The sequence below is a fragment of the Dipodomys merriami genome, unplaced genomic scaffold (assembly GCF_024711535.1).
Source record: "Dipodomys merriami isolate MVZ:Mamm:240054 unplaced genomic scaffold, mDipMer1.0.p SCAF_70, whole genome shotgun sequence".
NCBI classification, from domain to species: Eukaryota; Metazoa; Chordata; class Mammalia; order Rodentia; family Heteromyidae; genus Dipodomys; species Dipodomys merriami.
In genome coordinates this window covers 533,540-556,100 of record NW_027206291.1, presented here as the reverse complement: position 1 = coordinate 556,100, position 22,561 = coordinate 533,540, and the positions used below count along the sequence as shown (strand labels likewise).

General features: G+C 55.1%; 1 protein-coding gene across 2 annotated transcripts; it reads right to left on the bottom strand.

The window, feature by feature from the left end:
- Positions 1-5,810: 5,810 nt before the first annotated feature.
- On the bottom strand, positions 5,811-22,074 carry LOC138817720 (lysosomal alpha-mannosidase-like). Of its 2 annotated transcripts, none has more exons than XM_070008324.1 (24): positions 21,874-22,074; positions 20,902-21,004; positions 20,658-20,831; positions 20,277-20,470; positions 18,853-18,985; positions 18,153-18,298; positions 16,802-16,918; positions 15,429-15,514; positions 15,205-15,325; positions 14,734-14,812; positions 14,494-14,603; positions 13,899-14,006; positions 13,348-13,464; positions 12,251-12,436; positions 10,570-10,667; positions 10,353-10,470; positions 8,769-8,887; positions 8,588-8,689; positions 8,342-8,429; positions 8,135-8,215; positions 7,427-7,654; positions 6,715-6,870; positions 6,528-6,630; positions 5,811-6,000 (listed from the first exon to the last, which is right to left on the bottom strand). In XM_070008324.1, exons 1-24 carry the CDS (start codon positions 21,970-21,972, stop codon positions 5,891-5,893), a joined length of 2,976 nt encoding a protein of 991 aa, XP_069864425.1. In that variant the 5' UTR covers positions 21,973-22,074; the 3' UTR covers positions 5,811-5,890. The 2 variants fall into 2 exon arrangements, with proteins under 2 accessions (XP_069864425.1, XP_069864426.1); XM_070008325.1 differs by having other exon boundaries at positions 15,429-15,511; positions 21,874-22,023.
- Between the last annotated feature and the right edge of the window lie 487 nt (positions 22,075-22,561).

Below are 22,561 nucleotides of genomic sequence, written 5' to 3'. Positions count from 1 at the left end.
AGCACTTGCCTTGCATGCTCGAGGCCCTGGATTCAATTCCTCAGCACCACATTAGCAAAAAGAAAAAAAGCTGGAAGTGGCACTGTGGCTCAAGAGCTGAAGAGCTGAGGGACAGCGCCCAGGCCCAGAGTTCAGGCCCCACGACTGACCAAAAAAAAAGAAAAAATTCACATGGGGGAGAAGGCCTTCAGTCTCCAAAGCTCCTTCTGACCACATGAAAGAACTCCCAGCAAGGGCTGGGAAAGTGGCTCAGCAGTAGAGCGCTTGCCTTGCATGCATGAAGCCCTGGGCTTGATTCCTCAGCACCACATAAGCAGAAAAAGCCAGAACTCACAGTGGGGAGAAACTTTTTCCACGTAAGCAGAGTGGGAAAGCCTTCATTTTGTCCATATCCTTAAATAAACACAGGAGATTGCACACAAAACAGAAACAATGATCACTGAGCAGGGAATCATTTTTAATTTCCACTTGAAAATGCCCATTATGGAGAAATGCTATAAATGTAAGTAATAGAGCTAGCGCCAGTGGCTCACACCTGTAATCCTAGCTAGTCAGGAGGCTAAGTCAGCCCAGGTAGAAAGTCCATGAGATTCTGGTCTCCAATTAACCAGCATAAAACTGGGAATGGCACTGTGGCTCAAAGTGATAGAGCACTAGCCTGGACCAAAAGAGCTCAGGAACAGCACCCAAGCCCTGAGTTCAAGCCCCACAACCAACAACAACCATATATATATATATGTATATGTGTATGTATGTGTGTATATATATATATATATATATACTGTATTTACACACTATATATACATATAGATCCACATAATATAAGAAGCTAGATGCAAGGTAACTCATATAAGATGGTTCCAAACATTGAGTGAAAGAAACATCACAAAAATCAAAACATTTTTATCACTGCTTTTTTATTTATTTTTGCTGCTCCTGGGGCTTGAACTCAGGACCTGGGCTATGTGCCTGAGCAGCTTTTTCTCAGGGCTAGCACTCTACCACTTAAGCCACTTCCCCTTTTTTTTTTTTTGGTTCATTGGAAATAAGTCTCACAGACTTTCCTGCCTGGGCTGGCTTCAAACTGCAATCCTCAGATCTCAGCCTCCTGAGTAGGATTACAGGCGTGAGCCACCAGCACCCAGATCACTGCTTCCATCTTAAAGTCTATTGTCGCTACCGCCTCGGCCGGTAATGACGACGCGACACCGGACTCTTCTCTCCGCAGTTTATTCAGGACCTTTTAGTAATCTTCTGACCCCAACCCCGGGGAGAATTCCCCACAGCCTTAAATACCCGCTGGGTAGCCAACCCTGATACGCCACGTGGGAACCGCCAATAGGTTCAGGTGCACAGAAGCAAGCCAGATTCTTTGCCTTAGCCATATCAGGAGTTGTTTACCACGAGAGCACTCGCCATCGGGAAGGCGGAGGGCGGAAGCCGGCGCCATCTTCCAGGTGCGGCCTCTCGCAGCTCTCTACAGTTCCCCCTTTTTTGTTTAAAGAACACAGATGAGAACAGAGGTCTGATCCCTGTTGTGCAATTGCAAGGACTGCATACAAGCCTTCTCCCAGAGGGTACCTTCTCTAGGGATGACTCAGCCTGTCCATTGATTCGTTTTTCACAAGGACGGGAAAAGGCGAATCGAACCCGTGTGCAATCAAACATGCTCTCCTCGAGGGCAAAACTCATGCCTCTCGACTGCAGTACTTTGGCTTTGCAATCTGTGCTCATTGTTTTAGGGTGGCAAGCCACGCTTAGGGGGACTGACCTGCTCCAATGACTGTAAAGGCTTGGATAACCATGGCTGCACTGCGACGCTGAGAACCTCTAATTTGGCAAATGCACCACAGACATACCAAGGAGGCTAACACCAGGAGGCCTATCAGGGCTCCCAAACCCGCCCCCTCCTTGAGATGAATCATAGCAGTGGAGATCCATGAAGATAACCCCTCCACCAATCCGGCATCCACTCGGGTCGAGTTCACCACGACGATGGCAATCCTGAGCTGTTCCATCAGGCTGTCAAACTCCCCAGTTCAATTACCTAAAAGATAACTAGACAACTGTTTAGACAAATTTGCAGCGTTTTTTGAATAGGTTTTTTCCTGGGCCTGAACTCTGGGCCTGGGCGCTGTCCCTCAGCTCTTCAGCTCAAGGCCAGCGCTCTACCACTTGAGTCACAGCGTCACTTCCGGCTTTTTTCATTTCTTTTTGCTTATGTGGTGCTGAGGAATCGAACCCAGTGCCTCAGGCATGCAAGGCAAGTGCTCTACCACTGAGCCACCTTCCCAGCCCCTATTCTTCTGGGTTAATTGCACCACAGCAGCAGCTAATCCAGCATTAGTTAGTGGTCCGCCCAGCTCACTGCAAACTCTCATCCATGCTTCTAGTCCCCTATTCTTATATGGGGTTATGGCGGCTCTGCATTCCTTAGTGCACTGCTCGTAAACAAGCTGTTTAATTAATGGCATGGCTGCGTCTGGGTCACCAAAAATTCTGCCAGCGGCCTCAACCATACGAGCAACAAAGTCCGAAAACGGCTCCATAGAGCCCTGCAGGATTTTGGTGAGATTGCCACTCACCTCGCCTTTATTTGGTAAGGCCTTCCATGCCTTTATGCCAATTTTATTGATTTGTTCATAAACTTGGACCGGTAGCCTATCTGCTGATTGGCGAATCTCCCCTGTCCAAGCAGCATATCTCTATCCCAAGCTGGGTTTCCCCCAGCCTGATTGGCCGCAGCCTCTTCACTAGCAAATTCAATCAAAAAGGCCTTCCAATCTAAATACTGACCTGGGCTCAAACAAGCTCGTGCGAGCCCACTCCAATCACCGGGTGTCATGCAGTGTCTGTTTAGGGCCTCCACCTGGGCTACAGTAAAGGAGGCTGTGATTCCATATGTCCGCACAGACTCAGCTAAAGATTTTATCACCTTAAAATCTAAGGGTTCATGATACCGCTGTCCCTGTGGATCCTGAAATATTGGACAGGCTAGATGTAACTCGGTTCTGACCGCTTTCCACACTCCTGGGCTGAAAGAACAGCCGGGGCTGCCACTTCCAGCGTCCTCCGCATAGAGCGGAGGGGCCGAAGGTGTGGGGCGGTGCACGGAGGGCGTGCATTCATCTTTATCTGGGTCCTCTCTCTCCTTCCATTTCCTCCTCTTTCTTATCTTTGTTTTTTCTATTTGTTCTATGATTGATTGTAATTCCTCTGAGTCTGTAGACTCAGAGGTCTCTAGTTCGGCAAAATCAGGGTATAACCCCCCCCTGCTCTCCTCCTTTTCGCTGTCTGCCCTTTCCGATCTTTCTTCCTGCAGCATTTCTAAGGTGGCCTGACCATTGTCTACCGCCTCACTGCAACGCTGGTCCTCGAGACAGCCTCTTATCAGTTTCCATATTGGTCTCACTCCGCTCTTAAGCGTTCCTTGTTCAGAGGCAAAATCTAGGTCCCTCCCTAGTTTCTCCCAAGAGGCCACCGTGAGGCTTCCGGAGACAGCGAACCATGGGGCAACGGTGTCACATTCATTCAAAAATCTCTCTAAAGTACTCTTTTTTATTTTTAACTTTTTTGAGTGCAGTAGCTCATTGAGAGCCAAAAAAATTGGGTGCGAAAAAGAAGCGCCCATGTTTCAAACATTTAAAGCTGGTAAACAAGCTTTTACTTTCACTTTTGGCTATTCTACTGACTAGCCCCGGGTTCTCACTCTCTCTTTATCTACCGAGAAGAGCAAAAATCCCCCCCGCTCTTGTGGCGGATTCCCCTTTTACTTGGGAACTTACTCCCCGCTCTTGTGGCGGATTCCCCTTTTACCTGGGGACTTATCCCCGCTCTTGTGGCGGATTCCCCTTTTACCTGGGGACTTATCCCCGCTCTTGTGGCGGATTCCCCTTTTACCTGGGAACTTACCGGTGCACCACCCTGACCACAGAGAGTTCTGAGTCCTCGTTGGGGTTGTGGCTGAGTCCCCGTACGGGCCACCACGTGTCGCTACCGCCTCGGCCGGTAATGACGACGCGACACCGGACTCTTCTCTCCGCAGTTTATTCAGGACCTTTTAGTAATCTTCTGACCCCAACCCCGGGGAGAATTCCCCACAGCCTTAAATACCCGCTGGGTAGCCAACCCTGATACGCCACGTGGGAACCGCCAATAGGTTCAGGTGCACAGAAGCAAGCCAGATTCTTTGCCTTAGCCATATCAGGAGTTGTTTACCACGAGAGCACTCGCCATCGGGAAGGCGGAGGGCGGAAGCCAGCGCCATCTTCCAGGTGCGGCCTCTCGCAGCTCTCTACAGTCTATCTTTGGATTTCTTCTTACTTTAGCAAAGATGCTTTGAAATGAGAGAATTCTGTAGATACTCCTAAGCAATCGCCTAAACATGTATGTGCTGATGTGTTATAAGAATGTAGATTTCAGGGCTGGGAAGGTGGCTCAGTGGTAGAGCACTTGCCTTGCATGCATGAGGCCCTGGGTTCAATTCCTCAGCACCACATAAGAAAAAAGAAAAAAGCCAGAAGTGGCGCTGTGGCTCAATGGTAGAGCGCTAGCCTTGAGCTGAAGAGCTGAGGGACAGCGCCCAGGCCCAGAGTTCAGGCCCCACGACCAGACCCCCACACACATACAAAAAAAAGAATGTATATTTCAAGCTGGGTGTCAGTGGCTCACACCTGTAATCCTAGCTACTCAGGAGGCTGAGATCTGAGGATCACGGTTCAAAGCCAGACTATGCAGGAATGTCTGTGAGACTCTTATCTCCAATAAACCACTAAAATACCGGAAGTGGCACTGTGACTCAAGTGGTAGAGTACTTGCCTTGAGCTGAAGAGCTCAGGGGCAGCACCCAGGCCCAAAGTTCATGCCCCACGACTAACAACAACAACAAAAAATTATAATTGTAGCTTAAAAGAATGTTGGACCCATGGGCAAAAAATTTAATTCAATTTGAGGATATTTGAGGGGGTTGTTGTTTTGTTTGCAGTACTAAGCATCAAACCCAGGGCCTTTTACATGCAGGGTAAGTGCTGTAGCACTGAGCTATACCCACCCCAAAGAATCAGCATAAATGTGTTGAATGGTAACAGCAACTTAAAGATTATTTAGAGAGGAAAAAAAAAAACAGCATAAGTGAGAATAAGACCAAGCAAAGGGCCGGGCGATGGTGGCTCATGCCTGTATTCCTAGCTACTCAGGAGGCTGAGATCTGAGGATCATGGTTCAAAGCCAGCCCAGGCAGGAAAGACCATGAGAGTCCTATCTCCAATAAACCACCAGAAAACCAGAAGTGGTGCTAAGTGGTAGAGCGCTTGCCTTGAGCTAAAGAGCTGAGGGACAGCACCCAGGCCTAGAGTTCAAGCCTCATGACTGACAAAAAAAAAAAAAAAAAAAGACCAAGCAAATACAACAGACTACTCTGGGACCCATATCCCAGCACTCTAGAAGCAGAAGCAGGGCAATCACACGTTCCAGGCCAGCCTCGTCTACATAGTGAGACTATCTCAAAACACGATGTTTCAGAGAGTCTTATCCAGCAGACCCCATGTAGTGTGACAACTAGATGACACCTTCCTTAGGAATCTGGCCTTGCCCGAGGGTCCGTTTGGGGACGGTAACTGCCTAGTCTCTTCCCCATGGTCTGACCACATGCCTTACATTATTACGCTTAATAGGAATTACTTCTCCTTGTCCTGGTTCTGATGAAGGCATCAGCCGATCCCACATAAGGTGAAGGCTGTTTGCTGCCCTTTCTGGGTCACGCATTCTGCTCCCCCCAGCAAAGCAACACACATAGTCACTACAAACGCGGCTCTTAGTATTGGCATTTTAATGGCTTTTGTGAGTGGAAGCAGCTGGGGGAGGAGGGAGGCCTGCCCCTCTCCCAGCAGCCCTAGCTGTCCCTTTTCCATTGCACTTGGGCCAGAAAGGTTCGGATCTCCATGGGCTGCAGGGTGACTGAGGCAGGGTCCAGGACGGGCGGAGTGGGGTGGGCGATGGGGCCTGTGATGAACAGGAGGGAAGGGATGAGTCTGGGATGTCCCATTAGGCACCTGCCTCTGGGCTGAACACCTCCATACCGTCCAAATATGTCCTAAGCCTCACCCCACCCCAAGGAACCCCCAGTCTCCCCTATTTTAAGCTCCTCCTCTTACAGCCTGACAGACCCCAGAGATGGTAAGCACCATCCCAGAACCACACTGGCAGACTCTTAAATCCTGGGTGCACTACTAGTCTACAAGGCCTATTAGAGGAGAGGGGTAATCAGTGCTTGAGCTCAGGGCCTAGGCACTGTCCCTCAGCATTTTACTCAGGGCTAGCGTATTCTACTTGAGCCACCGCTCCACTTCTGGCTTTTGTGCTGGTAACTAGAAAAAAAAAAGTCTCCTGGACTTTGCTGCCCTGGCTGGCTTTGAACCTGGATCCTCAGATCTCAGCCTCCTGTGTGGCTAGGATTACAAGGCGTGAGCCACCAAACACTTGTGACCCTTAAACCCCTAGCCTGGATCTGCTAGGTCCTACGTCCGCACCAGTATCTGGTGTCCACTTGAGCCTGGAAGCGCTGGCCCGGGGCTGGTTGGCCGCCAGCGTGGTTTCCTGCAGGTGGATGATGGTGAAGGCGGAGAACAGGTTCTGCGGGAAGCAGATGGGCCCAGTTTTCATCTCTGCCGCTCTCTGGCCCCATTCCCATCTCTGCCGCACCTCCTCCCTCCTCACCTGCAAGTCCAAGGTCACAGGGGCGCTCAGGTTGCGGCAGGAGTCCTCTCCCTTGGCGAACTGGTGCTCCAAGCGCAGCAGCACCGTCTCTGGGCCCCAGCGGGCCAGCGTGAGCAGGTGCACCGAGGGCGGCAGCTCCCTGCGCAGCCCTGAGTACTGCAGGGGGCGGGCGACGTCAGGGCGGGGCCTCAGTAGAGAGGCGGGGCTCAGCTGCCCTCAGAAGTGTGACTGACAGGTCGGGGTTGGAAGGGTGTTGGGGGCGGGACTTGGTCAGAGGTGGGCGGGGCGTAGCCCAGGCACGGCCCAGACTCCACCAAAAGGTCCAGGCAGGTCTCTGAAGGGAGATGCAGCCACACTTGGCAAAACGGGGTCCTCGCTTGGGATAAGCCCCCGCCGTGCAGGTCAGAGTCAGGTGCAAGTCAGAGGAAGGGGCGGACATGACCTGGAGGAGCCGGGGCCTTGGGCAGGGGAGGGTAACAGGTGAGGCTGCGGCGGTGTGGGCAGGCTGGGTGCGTACCGGGTCTAGGTGGGTTGACAATGAGCTGACACAGGGCGAGGTCTGCGCAGTGTGGAGCTGACACAAAGGGGTGGGTCTGGTCCAAGGGGCTGAGACAAGGGGGCGGGGCAGCCCGTGGTCTCCCCCGGGCTTGTTGGAAGTGCCAGATGGGGTCCCACTTCAGTCCAGTCCTCCACCCGCCCTGCCTCCCCTCACCTGAGTCTGAGGGATGGCCTCAGGGTGGTAGGTGGTGCCATGACCGGAGGACAGCACTATTTGGGGGGCCAGGACCACCTCCTCAGCCAGAAGCCGGTGCCCAGCAGCTGCTCTGCCCACCCTGTCCAGAAGTACAAGGTGGCGTCCTCGAACCACCTGCCCGCTCCCCAGCTCCAGCAGCGGCTCCCCGACTCCCCGGGAATCATCCTCCAGCAGCCTCCGGTGCACCTGGGCAGAGAGTGGCCAGGACACAGTGAGCATCTCCAGGATATCTCGGGACCAGAAACTTAATAAAGGCTTGTGGAATTTTCAAGAGAAACAGTAGAGGAAAGGTGTGTGTAGTAGTACCTGCCTGTAATCCCAACACTCAGGAAGCTGAGGCAGGAGGATCTTGAGCTCTATCTAGATTAGCCTAGGCCAAGAATGAGACCTTGTCTCAAAGAAACAAAGAAGCAAATAAGAGGAAAATCCATGGTTTGAAGCAGTCTGCACATTAAAAACCTAAGAAATTCTCATCTCCAATTAGCAAAAAGCCAAAGCAGATGGATGATTCAGTAGTAGAGCACCAGCCTTGAGGGAAAGTGCCAAGCACAAGTGCAAGGTCCTGAGTTCAAGTCCTAGTACTGACATGAAAACAGAATACCCCAAGATCCAGCAGGAGGACAATGTGGGGACAGAAGCCTGTCTTGAATGCCATCAGCCACTCACCATGAGCTCCAGCGAGCCGTCCTGCAGGCTGCTGCCCCCCTGGGAGCGGTCAGTGAGCACCGTCAGCTGTGTGGCCCCATCCTGGGGGCAAGGAGTGAAGGACAAGGGAGAATGAAGGGCTGTCCGTCTGCTCTAGTATTAGGGAGATGCTGGGAATACAGGGAGACACACACACACTGCAGGGCGATTACATGAGGAACCGGGTACCGTGATATAAATTCGGCTGTTGACAGGATAATAGTTTCCAGCCACTGGCTCTGTCTGGTTCAGTTTCCAAGTAGGTCGATAATCCCGCCTGGGTCGGGTGATTTGGTCAAAGATGGTATCGGGCTCCTCCATTTCTCTCCTTCCCTCCCTCCTTCCTGTGATCAGCAAATTCCCACACCTCCCTGGAGGCCCAACACACCCCCCCTCCCCCCATCCCCCATCCCATGGGGTTCCCAGCCTCCCTACCTCCTCTCCAGGATCTCCCGGCCATTGCTGTCTGTGTAGAAGCGGCCCTTGGTGTTCAGCCGGGTGTCAAAGCGGCTGATGACCTCCTTCCCCCAGCCATCGCTGTGCCCAAAGGGATGGCAAGGTTAAGCCTGGCCGGGGCCCTTATTCCCCTACCCCAGTCCCAGCCTGGGCCACTCACTCATGAGGGATCGGTCCCACCGTCCACTCCAACTCCAGGTGGCGCTGTCCCGGGTACAGACGAATCACCTGGGAACACCAGGCTGAAAAGTTCTGGTGTATTTCCTGCACTAAGGCTGTCTACAAAGACCAGGGAGAGAGCAAGTCAGCCTGCACTAGCTCAGGAGAGCCCTGCAAAGGCTCCCCACCCTGTTCTAAGAACCCCAGAGACCTATGTCAGAGGTCATGCTACCAACCAGCCACCTCTCTTCCCACCAGAGTCAATATTACTGTGTAGATTTGAGGGGGGGGTGTATATATTTAAAGTAGGGAATAGAACACAGGGCCTCACAAATGGCAGCCAAGTGTTGTGCCAGGAGTTGTGGGGATACAGCCCTAAGCCCAAGATGTCAACTCCTACCAACCCGGCAGGACTGTTGAAGCACTGCACTTGGGTCTCCCCACTCACCCAATTTCCACCATTACATCTAATCCTCACACCTGCAAATGTTGGGACAACCATTTCTTTTATTTTTCCCCCCAGTACTAGGGTTTGAATTCGGCATAAGCACTGTCCCTGAGCTACTTTTGCTCAAGGTCAGCACTCTACCACTTGAGCCACAGCACCACTTCTGGCTTTTTCTCTTCATGTGGTACTTGAACCCAGGTCTTCATGCATGCTAGGCGAGCACTCTACCACTAAGCCACATTCCCTTTTCTTTTGTCAGTCATGGGTCTTGAACTCTGGGCCTGGGCACTGTTCCTGAGCTCTTCAATTCAAGGCAAGTGCTCTACCCTTGAGCCACAGAGCCACTTCCAGTTTTCTAGTGGTTCATTGAAGATGAGAGTTTCACGGAATTTCCTGCCCAGGCTGGCTTTGAACTGTGATCCTCGGATCTCAGCCTCTTGAGTAGCTAGGATGACAGCCGTGAGCTACCGGCGCCCGGCTGATTTTTTAATTTATTATTGTGCCAGTCTTGGGGATTGAACCCAGGGCCTAGGTGCTCTCCCTGAGCTTTTTTGATCAAGGCTAGTGCTCTACCACTTGAGCCACAGTGCTGCTTCTGGCTTTTTGCTGGTTAACTGGAAGTAGGAATCTCACAGACTTGCCTGCCATGGCTGACTGTGAACCTCAATCCTGAGATCCCAGCTTTCTGAAGAACTAGGATTACAGGTGTGAATCACTATTTTTTTGAGCCAGTACTGGGGTTTGAACTCAGAGCCTTGCATTCTCATTTGGCTTTTTTGCTCAAGGCTGGTGCTTTTACCACTGCGGCCACAGCTCCACTTCTGGCTCTTCACTGATTTACTGGGGGTTCAAAATCTTAGGGACTTTTCTGCCCAGACTAGATTCAATCTGCAGCCCTCAGACCTCAGGCTCCTGAGTGGCTAGGATGACAGGGGTGAGGTACCAGAGCCTGGCCTGCTGGCCTCTTACACAAGCAGCTACGAACACTGGCCTTAGAGAAGACCCCTGGGTCGGACCCCATCTCTAAGGAAATGTAAACTCTCGCCGCATCTGCACCCTCTCTTTGCACATCACCACACCCACCACACCCACCCCCTCCCAACTCCAAATGTCCACTCATCAACCCTGTCTCCAGACCTTCACCACGCGTGTCTGGGCCCAGCGGCTCACGGGCATTGGTCTCTTTTGGCTGGGTCTGAAGATGTAGGCACCAGATGCCTGCTTGCTTTCCTTGTTACCTGTACTGGCATTGTACCTGCAGCCAGAGCAGAGTAGAGCAGAGTCGGATAAAGGACCTCGGCTCTGTGTGAACCCTTCCACCGCCCGTGACCCCAGCCCAGTGGTCCCCCCTCACCAAAAGAATCCTTGGTCCACAGGAAGCACGAGTTTCTGGTCTATATTCTCAATCTTCATCAATAACCCTGTGTCAGGGTTGAAGGTAGCCCGGATGTACTGAGCAGGGAAGGGTGGACAGTGGGAAATGTCCATCACGTGAGCCAATGGCAACTCCAACCTCCTTCACCCTGATCCTCAATCTAGTCATGGCTCTCCAGGATGAACTGGGGCCCTTGCAGGTCCCCACTTCTGTGTCCCCACACCTGGTTCCTCCTGCTGCAGCCATGTCACACCTGTGACATGCTGAGTCCAATCAAAGCCTTCATCTGCTCCAAGCCATGGCCAGCTTGAGCATCTCACACAGGAGCTGCCCATTAGGGCCCTTGGGGCCCATGGAAGTATTTTTACTTCTTTTAGAATCCAAAGGAAGCAGGGATGGGATTATAGCTCAGTGGTAGAGTAATTGCCTAGCATGTGTGAGGCCTGGGGTTTGATCACTAGCAACACACACACACACACACACACACACACACACACACAATCTATAATCCTAGCAACTGATGAGGCTAAGAACAGGAGGATCGCAGTGCTAGGCCAGTCTGGGAAGAAACCTTTGAGAGATACCTTTTCAACCCAGAGCTAGACACAGGGAGCATCTGTCATCCTAAACTAGAGGGGATGCTGACACTGGAAGGATCGTGGTGCCAGACTAGCCTGGAAAGAGAGTCCATGAGTCTCCATCACCATGGAAGGAGCTAGGCCTGGTGTTGCTCACCTGTCAAGCAAGTATGACAGGAAGCCTACAGTGGGCACCCAAGCCCAGGTGCAGGCCAGGTGGGTTCTGGACCCTGTCTCAAAAATAACCAGTGAAGGGCTAGAGATAGCAGCTTGGCAAGCACAAAGCCTTGATTTTAAACTCCAGCAGACTGAGATCTGAGGATCTAGGTACAAAGGCAGCAAGGGCAAGAAAGTCCTGTGAGACTCTTATCTCCAATTAATCACCAAAGAGCTAGAAGTAGAGCTGTGTTTCAGGTGATAAGAGCAGTACCCTTGAGTGAAAAGGGGAAGGGACAGCACCCAGACCCTGAGTTCAAGCCCTAGAAGCAACAACACACATACACACACGTAAAAAAGAGAGAAGAGAATCCAAAGAAAACCTGAGTAGAAAATAAATGAACATACTAAAAGATGACTATACTTGTCTTCCTAACATCATCATCACAAAATATAATGTTAGGTAATTTTTATGGAAGGTAAAAAGGTACACAGCTAAAAATGCTAAGGCCATGACAGTGTATTCTTGTATTTTTGGGGGGGTGCTGGGAATGGAATCCATGGCCTGCCTCACATATGCTAAGTGTTCTACTACTGAATCACACCCCCTGCTTCTGAGCCACAACCCTAAGCCTCCACTGCCCCCTTTACCTACCCTACCACCTATTGCCCAGGCACACACCCCCAGCCGGAATCTCTTTCCTTAAAAGTCACTTTACCAGGAAGCTCTCCCTGCCCTAAAATTACACACACCCCCAACAGCCTGACATCAGCTCTGCCACACGCATCAAACATCACTGACAGCCACACCGGATCCTCACAACAGCCCCAGGAAACACACAAAGGTTCAGATGAACCTCACTCAGCAAATCACTCAAGGACACACACAATCATGGAGAGAAAATGGGGTTCCAAAAGGCCGTCACCTCATTCTTGATGACCAAGACCTGGCCTTGGGATATCTGGGGTCTGACAGCCTTTGTGCGGGCCTCGGGGTGCCGGCTGGACACACGGGCTACTGAGTAGATGCTGAAGCCCAACGCAGGCACCCGGGCTGCAAACAGGAGCTCTGAGTGGTCCTCCTGATGATAGAAGCCGGGAAGGACCACCACCTTAAGTGAGAGAGGAGGGAACCAAGTCAAGCTGTGCCGACACCTGCAGAACTCTTAACAGGGGAGGAGGGCAAGGAGTAGATGGGGAAAAGAAATCGAGGCGTCATGATTGGCAGGGGAAGATTTCAAGAGAATCAGGCTGGGGGTGTAGCTCAGTGGCACAGCACTTGCCTGGCATGCCAAGCCTTGGGTTCATCCCCAGCATGAAGCAGCAGATAGACGGGAGGAGGAACAAGGAGGGAAGAAGGATAAAAGGCGGTAGAGGAGGAGGTGGTGGAAAAGGAGGATTCCCAAGGAGTGGGAGCCTACAGGGAGGGTACAGATGAGGACTTGGGGAGAAGTCATTGAGAAAGGAAAGACTCTTGAGATCGGGATTGAGCAGTCAGGGAGGAGAACTTCAGGAGTCAAAGGCAATTTCCTGGGAGGAAGAAGACATAGCTGGTCACACCTGTAATCCCCAGCATGTTGGAGACTAAAGGAGGGTTAGAAGTTCTGGGCCAACCTTGGCTATATAAGAAGACAGGCCAGAAAAAGTAATTAAAAATGAAAGAGAGGAAAAAAAAAAGGAAGGGAGGGAAGGAGGAAGGAAGGAGGAGGGAAGGAGGAAGGAAGGAAGGAAGGAACTAGTAGCCCACATTGGCCTCGACCACACAATCCTTCTGCCTCAGCCTCCTAAGTGCTGTGATTACAGACAGGCACACAAGTGTGTGTATGGTGGGGGCGGGAGAGGGGGGATTTAAAAGATGGGTTACTCTTTGGAAGATGCTCCAAAGATGGAGGGGGTGATATTAAGGGACAACGGAGGAATATAGAGAGGGGGACAGATTCAAGGTAGCGGACTCCATAAGCAACAGGGGAGGAATGCCCAGGGAGAGGTCCAAAGGGTCCAAATAACCACTGAGTGGGCTTACTGCACTGGGCACAGTCTTGCCATCGGGATCGTTGACAGCAAAAGCGCCTTCACTGACCGGCAGCCGAACCATATGGTCCACCGTCCTCCCCAGGGGATTGTATATGATGACCTGGAACTACAGGGGAAGTTGGAGAGGGCCTGGGTCATATCACATCCTCTTCAAACCCTCCTAACAGGGGGAACATATTCCAGGTTCACCGCCCCTAAAGATGGTACACACACACACACACACACACACACACACACACACACAGAGGCCTGAGATCTAAGGATCAAGGTTCGAAGCCAACCCAGGCAGAAAAAGCCTCTGAGACTCATCTCCAATTCACCATCCAAAACAAAGCTGAAAGTGGAGCCGTGGCCCAAGTGGCAGAGAGCCAACCTTGAGCGTTAAAAGCCAAATGAGAGCGTGAGGCTCAGAGCTCAACACACAGCAAATAATACAATAATGCCACCGCCCCATCTTCTGCACCCCAGGCCCAGGCCCTCCTCTGCCTGCCCGGGGGTCCTCGGGCCTTGCTCCCGGGGTCCCACCCCTCCCTGACTCACGCGCGAGGCTGATTGGCTGAGGGGACACACGCTGACGTTGAGGCTCCGGCAGAACGAGAAGACCTCCTTGAAGCCGCTCAGCCGCGACAGCGCGTTGCTCAGGAGAACCTGGGAGAAGCGCCAAGCCCCGCCCTCAGCTGAGTCTCCGCCCCCTGAAGCCCCGCCCCGCTGCCTGGGCTCCACGGGGTTCCTACAGCCCCTGTAAGCTCCGCTACCCTAGGTCACGCCCCACGCCCTCTCCACTTATCTCCTGAGGCCCCGCCCTGTTCCCCTGCTCCTCTCAAGGCCCCTCCCCTAGAAGCTCCATTAGGCTCCACCTCTACCCTAAACCACGCCCCATACCTTCTCCACCACTTACCCCGCAGGCCCATCCCCTGAGGCCCCGCCCAGTGCTGTTCCTCTCAAAAGCCCCGCCCCCACAAGCCCTCCCAGGCGCTAAACCACGCCCACACTGGCTCCACCACTTACACATGAGACCTGCTGAGGACCCGCCCCCACGGACCTTCTAAGTCCCACCCACCGCCCCAAGGCACGCCCACTCGTGCATTTGTGGTCCGATTCGGTCCCGCCTCTTCCGGGCTCCGCCCCCGCACACCTCGCAGGGCCCCCAGCCGGCCGCCAGCTGCCGCGCGTAGTCGTCCGTCACGTGCTGCTTCGCGGTGCCGCTGACCGCGTCGTGATGCTGGAGCACGGCCATGGCCTCCTCTGCCAGCACGAAGTCGGGCAGCGTGAGGGCCCGGCAGAACTCTCCGCCCGGACCCCGAGAGACGCGAAACGGCCGGGGTGTGTTCGTAGGGGCTTTGGGAAGGGACCCCAGGGGCGGCCCGACACCTACGGAGCGGCGCGCTGCTTCCCGCGCCGTACGGTCCCGCGGCGGCCGCCGGGCCCGCCAGCGCCTCCAGCTGATTGCACACCTGGGAAGGGGGGAGGGGGGAGGGGGCATGCTGGGCACCGCCCCGCCGGCCTCCCGCGCCCCCCGGCCCCGCCGGCCTCCCGCGCCCCCCACCCCTCCCCGCCTCCCGGCCCCATCCCCCCGCCCCTCCCCCATCCCCCCGCCCCTCGTCCCCCCCCGCCCTCCGTCCCCCGTCTCCCCCCGCCCCCCTTCCCCCCGCCCCCCATCCCCCCACCCCTCCCCGCCTCCCGCGCCCCCCGCGCCCCCTCCCCCCCCGCCGGCCTCCCCTTTCCCCCGCCACCCCCCATCCCCCCCGCCCCTCCCCGCCTCCCGCGCCCCCCCCCCCCCGCCGGCCTCCCCCATCCCCCCCCGCCCCTCCTCGCCTCCCGCGCCCCGCGCCCCGCGCCCTCCCACCTGCAGGAAGTTGTAGCTGAGCCGCTCGTAGCGTTTGAGAGCCGGCCTGCTGGAAAAATAGCCGGTCCAGAACATGTGGGGGCCGTCGGCGTAGGGAAAGAAGTCGTCCTCCTTCACCGACCTGCACAGCCGGGGCTCTGAGGGCAGGAGCGCGGCCCGCAGGGCTGCCCACACACCCCTGCTGCCCAGCCCCCACAGCCCACCCCCACAGCACCCACGAATACCAGGTGAGATTGGCCTTGTTCAGCTCCCAGAGATAACAAGCAGGAGTGGAGTAGAGAACATGGACGCGGCTCCCGTTCACCTGCTGCTGGAGGGAGTCAGATGTGAACCTCTGGCCTCGGGGTAGGGCCTGTGTGTACAGCGCTGCTCCCAGGAGTGTGTTAAATACACGTGTTGGGTGCAAACTAGAGATCAGGTGTGAAAGTGAACCTACGCTTGGAACCAAACCTTACCATCTTTAAAGGATTCCAGAGACAATCCTGAAATTCAGGTGTGTGTGTTTGTAAGCGTGGGCACAGACATGCTAGTACTGGGGCTCTAAGCCTCCTGAGTCGCTATGATTACAGATGTGGCTCAAATATAACTGGGTTGGGTTTTTTTGTTTGGGGGGGAGGCAGGGATGATCTGGGTCTAGAATCCAGGGCATTGAGCATGCTAAGCACTCATTCTATATCAGAACGGAGGCTTGTTTATTCATTTTTCTCTCTGGCAGTCCTGGGTTTGCTTGCTCTATTACTTGAGCTACATTCCCAATCCTTTATTGCTTTAGTTTATTTTTCAGATTGGGTCTTCTTACTCTTTGTGCCTGGTAGGGACAACAACTTTCCTGAAATCTTCCAACCTCTACATCCCATAGCTGAGGTTACAGGTATGAACCACCATGCCCCACTTGGGATCTGTCTTTCAACTGCAGGAGATGAAGAAGCAAGGTAACCTCCATGAGATAAAGGATATTTGCTCTGCTCATGTTGTACTCAAGTGTACACCACAGGTGCTCAGATATTTAAAGGAATTCCTTTAAGTGAATACCAATACATCCACACAAATACAAGCATATACATACACAGTTATCATTAGGCATTCTTTTTTGGGGGGGAGGGAGGGCAGTACCAAGGCTTGAACTCAAGCCAAGCAGGCATTTTACTATGTGAGCCACAGTCTCAGCCTTCCCACTCAGTACCCTTGAAAGACTGTGTCTAGGACTTCTCCCCAGGTTACCAGAACTCTAAAATGTTCAAGTTTCATGCCTAAAATCACTACCCCTCAACTGGGTGCCAGTGGCTTACACTTGTAGTTCTAGCTACTCAAGAACATGAGATCTGAGGATCCTAGTTCATAGCCAGCCTGAGCAAGACAGTCCATGAGAATGAGTTCAAGCACCAGAACCAGCCCCTCTTCATCCTCCCCCCCCCCAAAAAATGTGTCCGTCCCACCATTTCAGGAAGTACTGGGACATCCAATCATACACTGCACCTCCAGCTCTGTAAACCAAAGCCACCCTTTTCTCTAAAACTTAGACACTTACAAAGGTCCAGGGATAGCAAGGTGATTCCCACACATGCGCACACAGATACCACAGGGCAGGCAAACTGACCTCCGCGTTGACCAGACGGATGAGCTTGTCCAGGTTCTTGAACCACAAGTTGGCGTTCTCATATTGGAAGTCAGAGCCCATGGTCATCACCGTGTGCTTGGTGCGGTAGTACTGGCCCTGGAGACCAGAAGGGAGTCCTCAAATCAGAGTCCTGGACCTCCTATGTCTAGTTGGTTCTCTACACGGCCAAGAATATACAGGGGAGTGGGGCCTGGTGATACATGCCTGTATTCCCAGCTACTTGGGAGGCAGAGGTAGGAGGGTCATGGATCAAGGCAAAAGCATGAGACCCTATCAGGGCGGGTAGGGGAGGAACTAAGGGACTGAGAGCATAGCTCAAGTCGTACAGGGCTTACCCAAGGGTGAGTCCCTGAGTTCAATTCCCAGTACGACCAAAAGAAATATCTGTGCATATATGGCACATGGTCATAGGAATATATAAGTAAAAATAGCCAGAGGGTTGGGCATCGGTGGCTCACACCTGTAATCCTAGCTATTCAAGAGGCTGATCTGAGAATCTCAGTTCAAAGCCAGCCGGGTAGAAAAGTCCCCATGAGACTCTTATCTCCAATAAACCACTCAAAAAAAACAAAAGTGGAGCTGTGGCTCAAGTGGTAGAGTGCTAGCCTTGAGGAAAGCAGGCAAGGACAGCTCCCAGGCTCTGAATTCAAGCCCCCCAACCAACTAATAATAATAACAATAACAACCACTACCAGTGGTATTTAAGTAGGTCTCGTGGACCCATAACACAGCTAAGGCCACTACATTACTGTGCTATGTTTTGGGGGTATTTCAGTATGTGTTTTGTGTGCCAGGACAGGGGCCTGAACTCAAGGCTGATGCTCTAGCACTTGAGCCACAGCTCCACTTCTGGCTTATGGTCTTTTCCTGCCTACACTGGCTTTGAACTGTGATCCTCATATCTCAGCTTCTTGAGTAGCTAAGATTACATATGAGCCACCTCACCCAACTTTTTTAAATTTGTTGTTGCTATTTTATCAGTACAAGGGATAGACTCAAGGCCTCATGCTTTCCCGGCCCACTCCCACTTGGACCACCACCCTTTTTTGCTTTTAGCTTGTTTTCTTAGATAGGGTCCCAGCATTTTGCCCTGGTCAGCCTTGAACCTTGATTCTCCCATCTCTGCTTCTGAAGTACCTGGGATTATAGGCATGCACCGCCATGTCCAGCTACCATGCTGTTTTTACCCATGCTTCTAATGAAGGAGACACGCCATGAAGGAGGTGGCCATGGTGGTAGTGAGTGGTCTCCCTCCTCCTACCCCTTGGGCTGTGGAAAGGCCTCGGTGTATGCTCTACAACCTCCCCAAAGTCCTGGATGCAGGAGTTACCTGAGTCTTAGCCAATTTTAGGAAGTAATGGACCAGTTTGTCGGCGTTGTACTCTGGGCTTTGGGGGTCTTCCACCACAGGCGCGTCCACACACAGTATATCCCAGCACAGATTGTCCGGTGGGTTGTAACCGTTGGGGAGCACACCTGTAAGCCACACTAGGTTCAGGGGAGGGAGATGCTCGATGCCCCACACCTGCCCTGGGCTCAAAGCCTGCCACGACCACCCAGGATGGGCTTCACCGCCAGGAAGGCCCACTGCAGAAGGAAAATGGAGGCTCGCAGGCACAAGTCATTTGAAGATTTCTTTTTTCTTTTGACGATTGTGGGGATTGAACCCATGGCCTCGCGCTTGCCCGGCAGCCGCTCCACCCCTTGAGTCACAGCTCTAGCCCCTTTTGCGTTGCCTCCTTTAGCCGTAGGATTTCAGTTCATCCCCTGGCTGGTCCGGGCCACCACCCTCCTACCGCCTCCCACGTCCCATGTCCCTGGGGGTGACAGGCCACGTCAAGATGGAGACCAGTCTCCCATTGCAAACATCCCAATCTCCTCCAGGCCCCAGTACAAAGAGTTCTCCGGAGGCAGGACACCGCTTAATGATTAATGGTCTTAGGACAGTATTCACAGATCAGTAAGTCAAGCCCCGGAGCCTCCCTTGCTTGGGGCCCTGTGACAGCCCTGCCCCCACGCTGGCCCCTCACCTGTGAAGAGGTCAGCAGTGGGTGGCTTCAGGCTGCTGCTGCCCCTCCACAACTGCTCCATCTCTAGCTTTTCCTTCCGCACCTGTTTGTCTTGGTAATCAAGCCGCCCAAAGAAGAAGCCATCAAAGCCCATCTGGGAGTGGGGTGCGAGGGAAAGGATGAATCAATACATGCCCAGCCTCCAACCACCCAGTTCCCCTTGGGAAGGGTGGATGTGAGCACAGAAACTAAGTACTGAAACTTAGGAGGCTTCCAGTTTGGGAGTTTGTTCTTTGTGAGGGTAGACTTATTGGTTCTGCAGGATGGAGCTCTGAATTCAGGGCCTTGCACTGGCCAGGCAGACACTCTACCACTTGAGCCATGCCACCAGGCCCTTTTGATGCTGCATTCTTTTTTTGGTAGAGTCCCCCTTCCCTTTTTGTCCCTGTTGGCTTCAAACTACCTTTGCCTCTCTCTTAGTTAAGATTACAGATGTGAAGCACTATACCTAATTTATTCCTTGAGGTGGATTTCAGTAATGTTTGCCCTGGCAGGCTTAGAACTGCAGGCCTTCCAAGTAACTAGAATTACAGGCATGAACAAAGCCCAGTTCTCATTTTGCTTTTTTGAGATTGGATCTGGCTATACAGTCCAAGCTGGCCTCACATCAATGATCCTCCTCAGCCTCAAGAGTGCTGGGACTGCAGGCATGCACCACATTATCTGGCAAGGTGCCTGAGCTTCGGAAGGACCAGAAGGTTCTGCCGGGCAGCTGAGAGGGAGTAGGCCAGACCCATCCCTGCCCTTCAGTTAAAGCTGAAAGGAGACCAGGCTCTGGTGGCTCACACCTGTAATCCTACCAACTCAGAAGGCTAAGATCAAAGGAGCCCGATTGGAAGCCACCAAAGTCCCCAGGAGATTCTTATCTCCAATTAATCACTCTGTAGCTCATAGTGGTAGAGTGCTAGCCTTGAGCAAAAGAGCTTAGAGACAGTGTCCAAGCCCTGAGTTCAAGCCCCATAACCACCAAAAAAAAAAAAAAAAGGCTAAGAATGGTGGGTCAGGGGACAGGAATGGGAGCTGGTTTCAGGATGGGGCCGTTTGTTTTTTGAGGTACTGGAGTGTGAACTGCTTGAGCTGGAACTCAGCTAAGCAGGCGGTCCACCGCTTCAGCCAAGACCCCAGCCCATTAAGGAGGCCGGGTCTGCGCGTGCCACGCGGCTCGAGGTGCAACCACGGTCCTGGCGGGCGGAGGGTGACCAGCCCCCTGGGCAGCCTGGTGAGGGCGAAGGCAACAACTGGACACTGGAGGACTGCGGGGGGGGGGGGGGGGGCTCAGCAGGCCAGGGTCTCCCTGCGGATGTGGCAGGGGAAGGGCGGGGCCTGACGGCCGGGGAGGAGCCAGTGCGGGCCAGAGGTGAGGCCCAGAGAGGTCAGGATTGCACCTGAGCGAACAGCGAGGCCTGTTCCCGAGAGTGGCCAAAGGGGTCGATGTGCCAGGCCACGCGGGGACGCCCGTCGCTGCCGAACGTGTCCTCCAGAAAGCGCAGCCCGAGGGTCATCTGGTCCACGATGGCGCCGTAGTGGGTGGCCGCCTCGTCGTTCATCACCCAGCCGCCGTTGGCGAACTCCAGGCGTCCTGAGCCAAGAGGCGCGGGCTAGGAGCGCGGGTCCGCGGTCTGGGAAGGGGAGAGGGGCGCTCCCGCTGGGAAGGGGGGGCCTGGGACTGGACGCGCACGGCCGTGGCGGTGCGGAGACGGCTGGGCACGCGCTGCGAGAGCTCGGAGGCGGCTCGGCCTCCTCTTCCGCTTCCTGGGGCCACTCACCCTGGCGCACCAGGTCCCGCACGATCTCCTGCGTTGCGTTGGTCTGCTGGCGCCACCAGCGCGAGAAGAAGGCCATCTCCACGTAGACGAAGCGCCGGGAGGGCTCGGCCGCCAGGGCGGAGAGCACCGAGTCCAGGATGTACTGCACGCCCGCGTGCTGAATGTCGTTCCGGACTGTGGACACAGCAACGTCGGGAAGAGCCCGAGGCCGGGCCCCGGGGGGAGAGCCGCCCGCCCTACTCACTGCCGTAGAAGTACTGGTCCACGGTCTTGAGCCAGCCCACGTCATCGTGCGTGTGGGCCAGGAGGTGGACGTTCAGCATGTCCGGCTTCACCGGGGGACATGTCTGCAGGACCCCGAACACACGGGCCGTCAGGGGCCCGCCAGCACTGAGCCAGGCAGGCCACAGGCAAAGGCCCGAGGTCCAGGACGACGGCCTCGGAGCCGGAGAGGCCCGGTCCACTCCCGGCGCCCCTCCCGGCGGCCCCCGTCCACGCCCGGCGGCCCTCCCGGCGCCCCTCCCGGCGGCCCCGGTCCACTCCCGGCGCCCCTCCCGGCGGCCCCCGTCCACGCCCGGGGCCACGCCCGCAGCCGGCCCTGCGCGTGGATGTAACGTGGGGTTCGGTGTGTCCCATGCTGGTCCTCGGGCTTGAACCTGGGGCCTTGTGCGCTCGCTCGCCTTTTCTACTCAAGGCTGGCGCTCTACCGCTTGGGCCACGGCTCCACTTCCGGCTTTTTGCTGGTTCATGGAAACCAAGGACTTTCGGGTCTAGACCGGCTCAGAACCACGATCCTCAGACCTCGGCCTCCCAAGTGGCCGGGATTACCGACGAGAGCCGCAGCTGCTGATTCCGTTTTCTCACCAACGACCCTAAGGCTGATTCTTGGCCGAGCAGCAGCGGGACAGCGGAGGGCGCCGCGGCCGCAGGCAGGTGCAGGGGGCGGTGGGGCGCGGCGGCCGGGGCGCCTCCAATCCGGCCGGAAAGGCGGGTGTGCAACAGGCGCCCCGGAGGGGCCCCGGGGCTGGGGCCTCGCGGGACACCGCGTTCCCCGCAGAGACTCCGTCAGAAGGACCCGCGCGCGCCCGCCGGGCCCGGGCGACGGGAGCCCGGAGCCCCAGCCGCACCGCCCTCGGCTCCGCCGCCCGCCCGGCACCGCGGGCCCCCCGCCCCGCCCCGCGACCCCACGCGGGCTCCGTCCCGGTCCTCCACTCACCTGGTAGCCCGCGGCCCGAGCGCCGGGCGCCGCCAGCAACAACACGAAGAGGAAGCAGAGCGGCGGGCGCCGGGCGCTCCGGCAGCCGCCAGCGGCCATCCTGAAAGCCGGCGCCGGGGAGCCCGCAGTTCCGCCGCCGCCGCCTCCGAGGGGCTCCCGGGCCCGGGTAAATCCGGGGGAACGCTCCGCCCCCGAGCCCGGCTCTGCCAATCAGCGACGGGGGCGGGGCCACGGGTGGGCGTGGCGCGGCCGTCGCCCTGGCTACAGCCCGCCTCCCTAGCCAGTAGTTGAGGACAGCGCGGCTGGGGCGGAGCCGCCTTTGGTATCTCGCTGGACCTGGGCCACGGAGGACCTTGGTTTCCGGCGGAGCCTAGTCAGCTTTTCCAAGAGAGGAGTCGTTCCTACCGAGCAGAACACGGGGACCCTGGGCGTCCCCCCGCCCCGGCCAGCGTCAGGGATGGGGTCCTGGAGCCGCCCAGCGTGGCTAGAAGCCGGGGCTGAGAACTGGGACATTGGGTAACGGTCGCCCGAGGCCAGAGCCCTTCCTGGTTAGGAAGCACACCAGGATCTTATAGACAGGTGGGGGGCCGGACTAGCCAGGTAGGATCCTGAGTCGCGCACGCCTTCCCTCCTCCTATCAATACCTGCAGTTAGCAGAGATTATTCTCCAACAAATGAACTGTAGGGA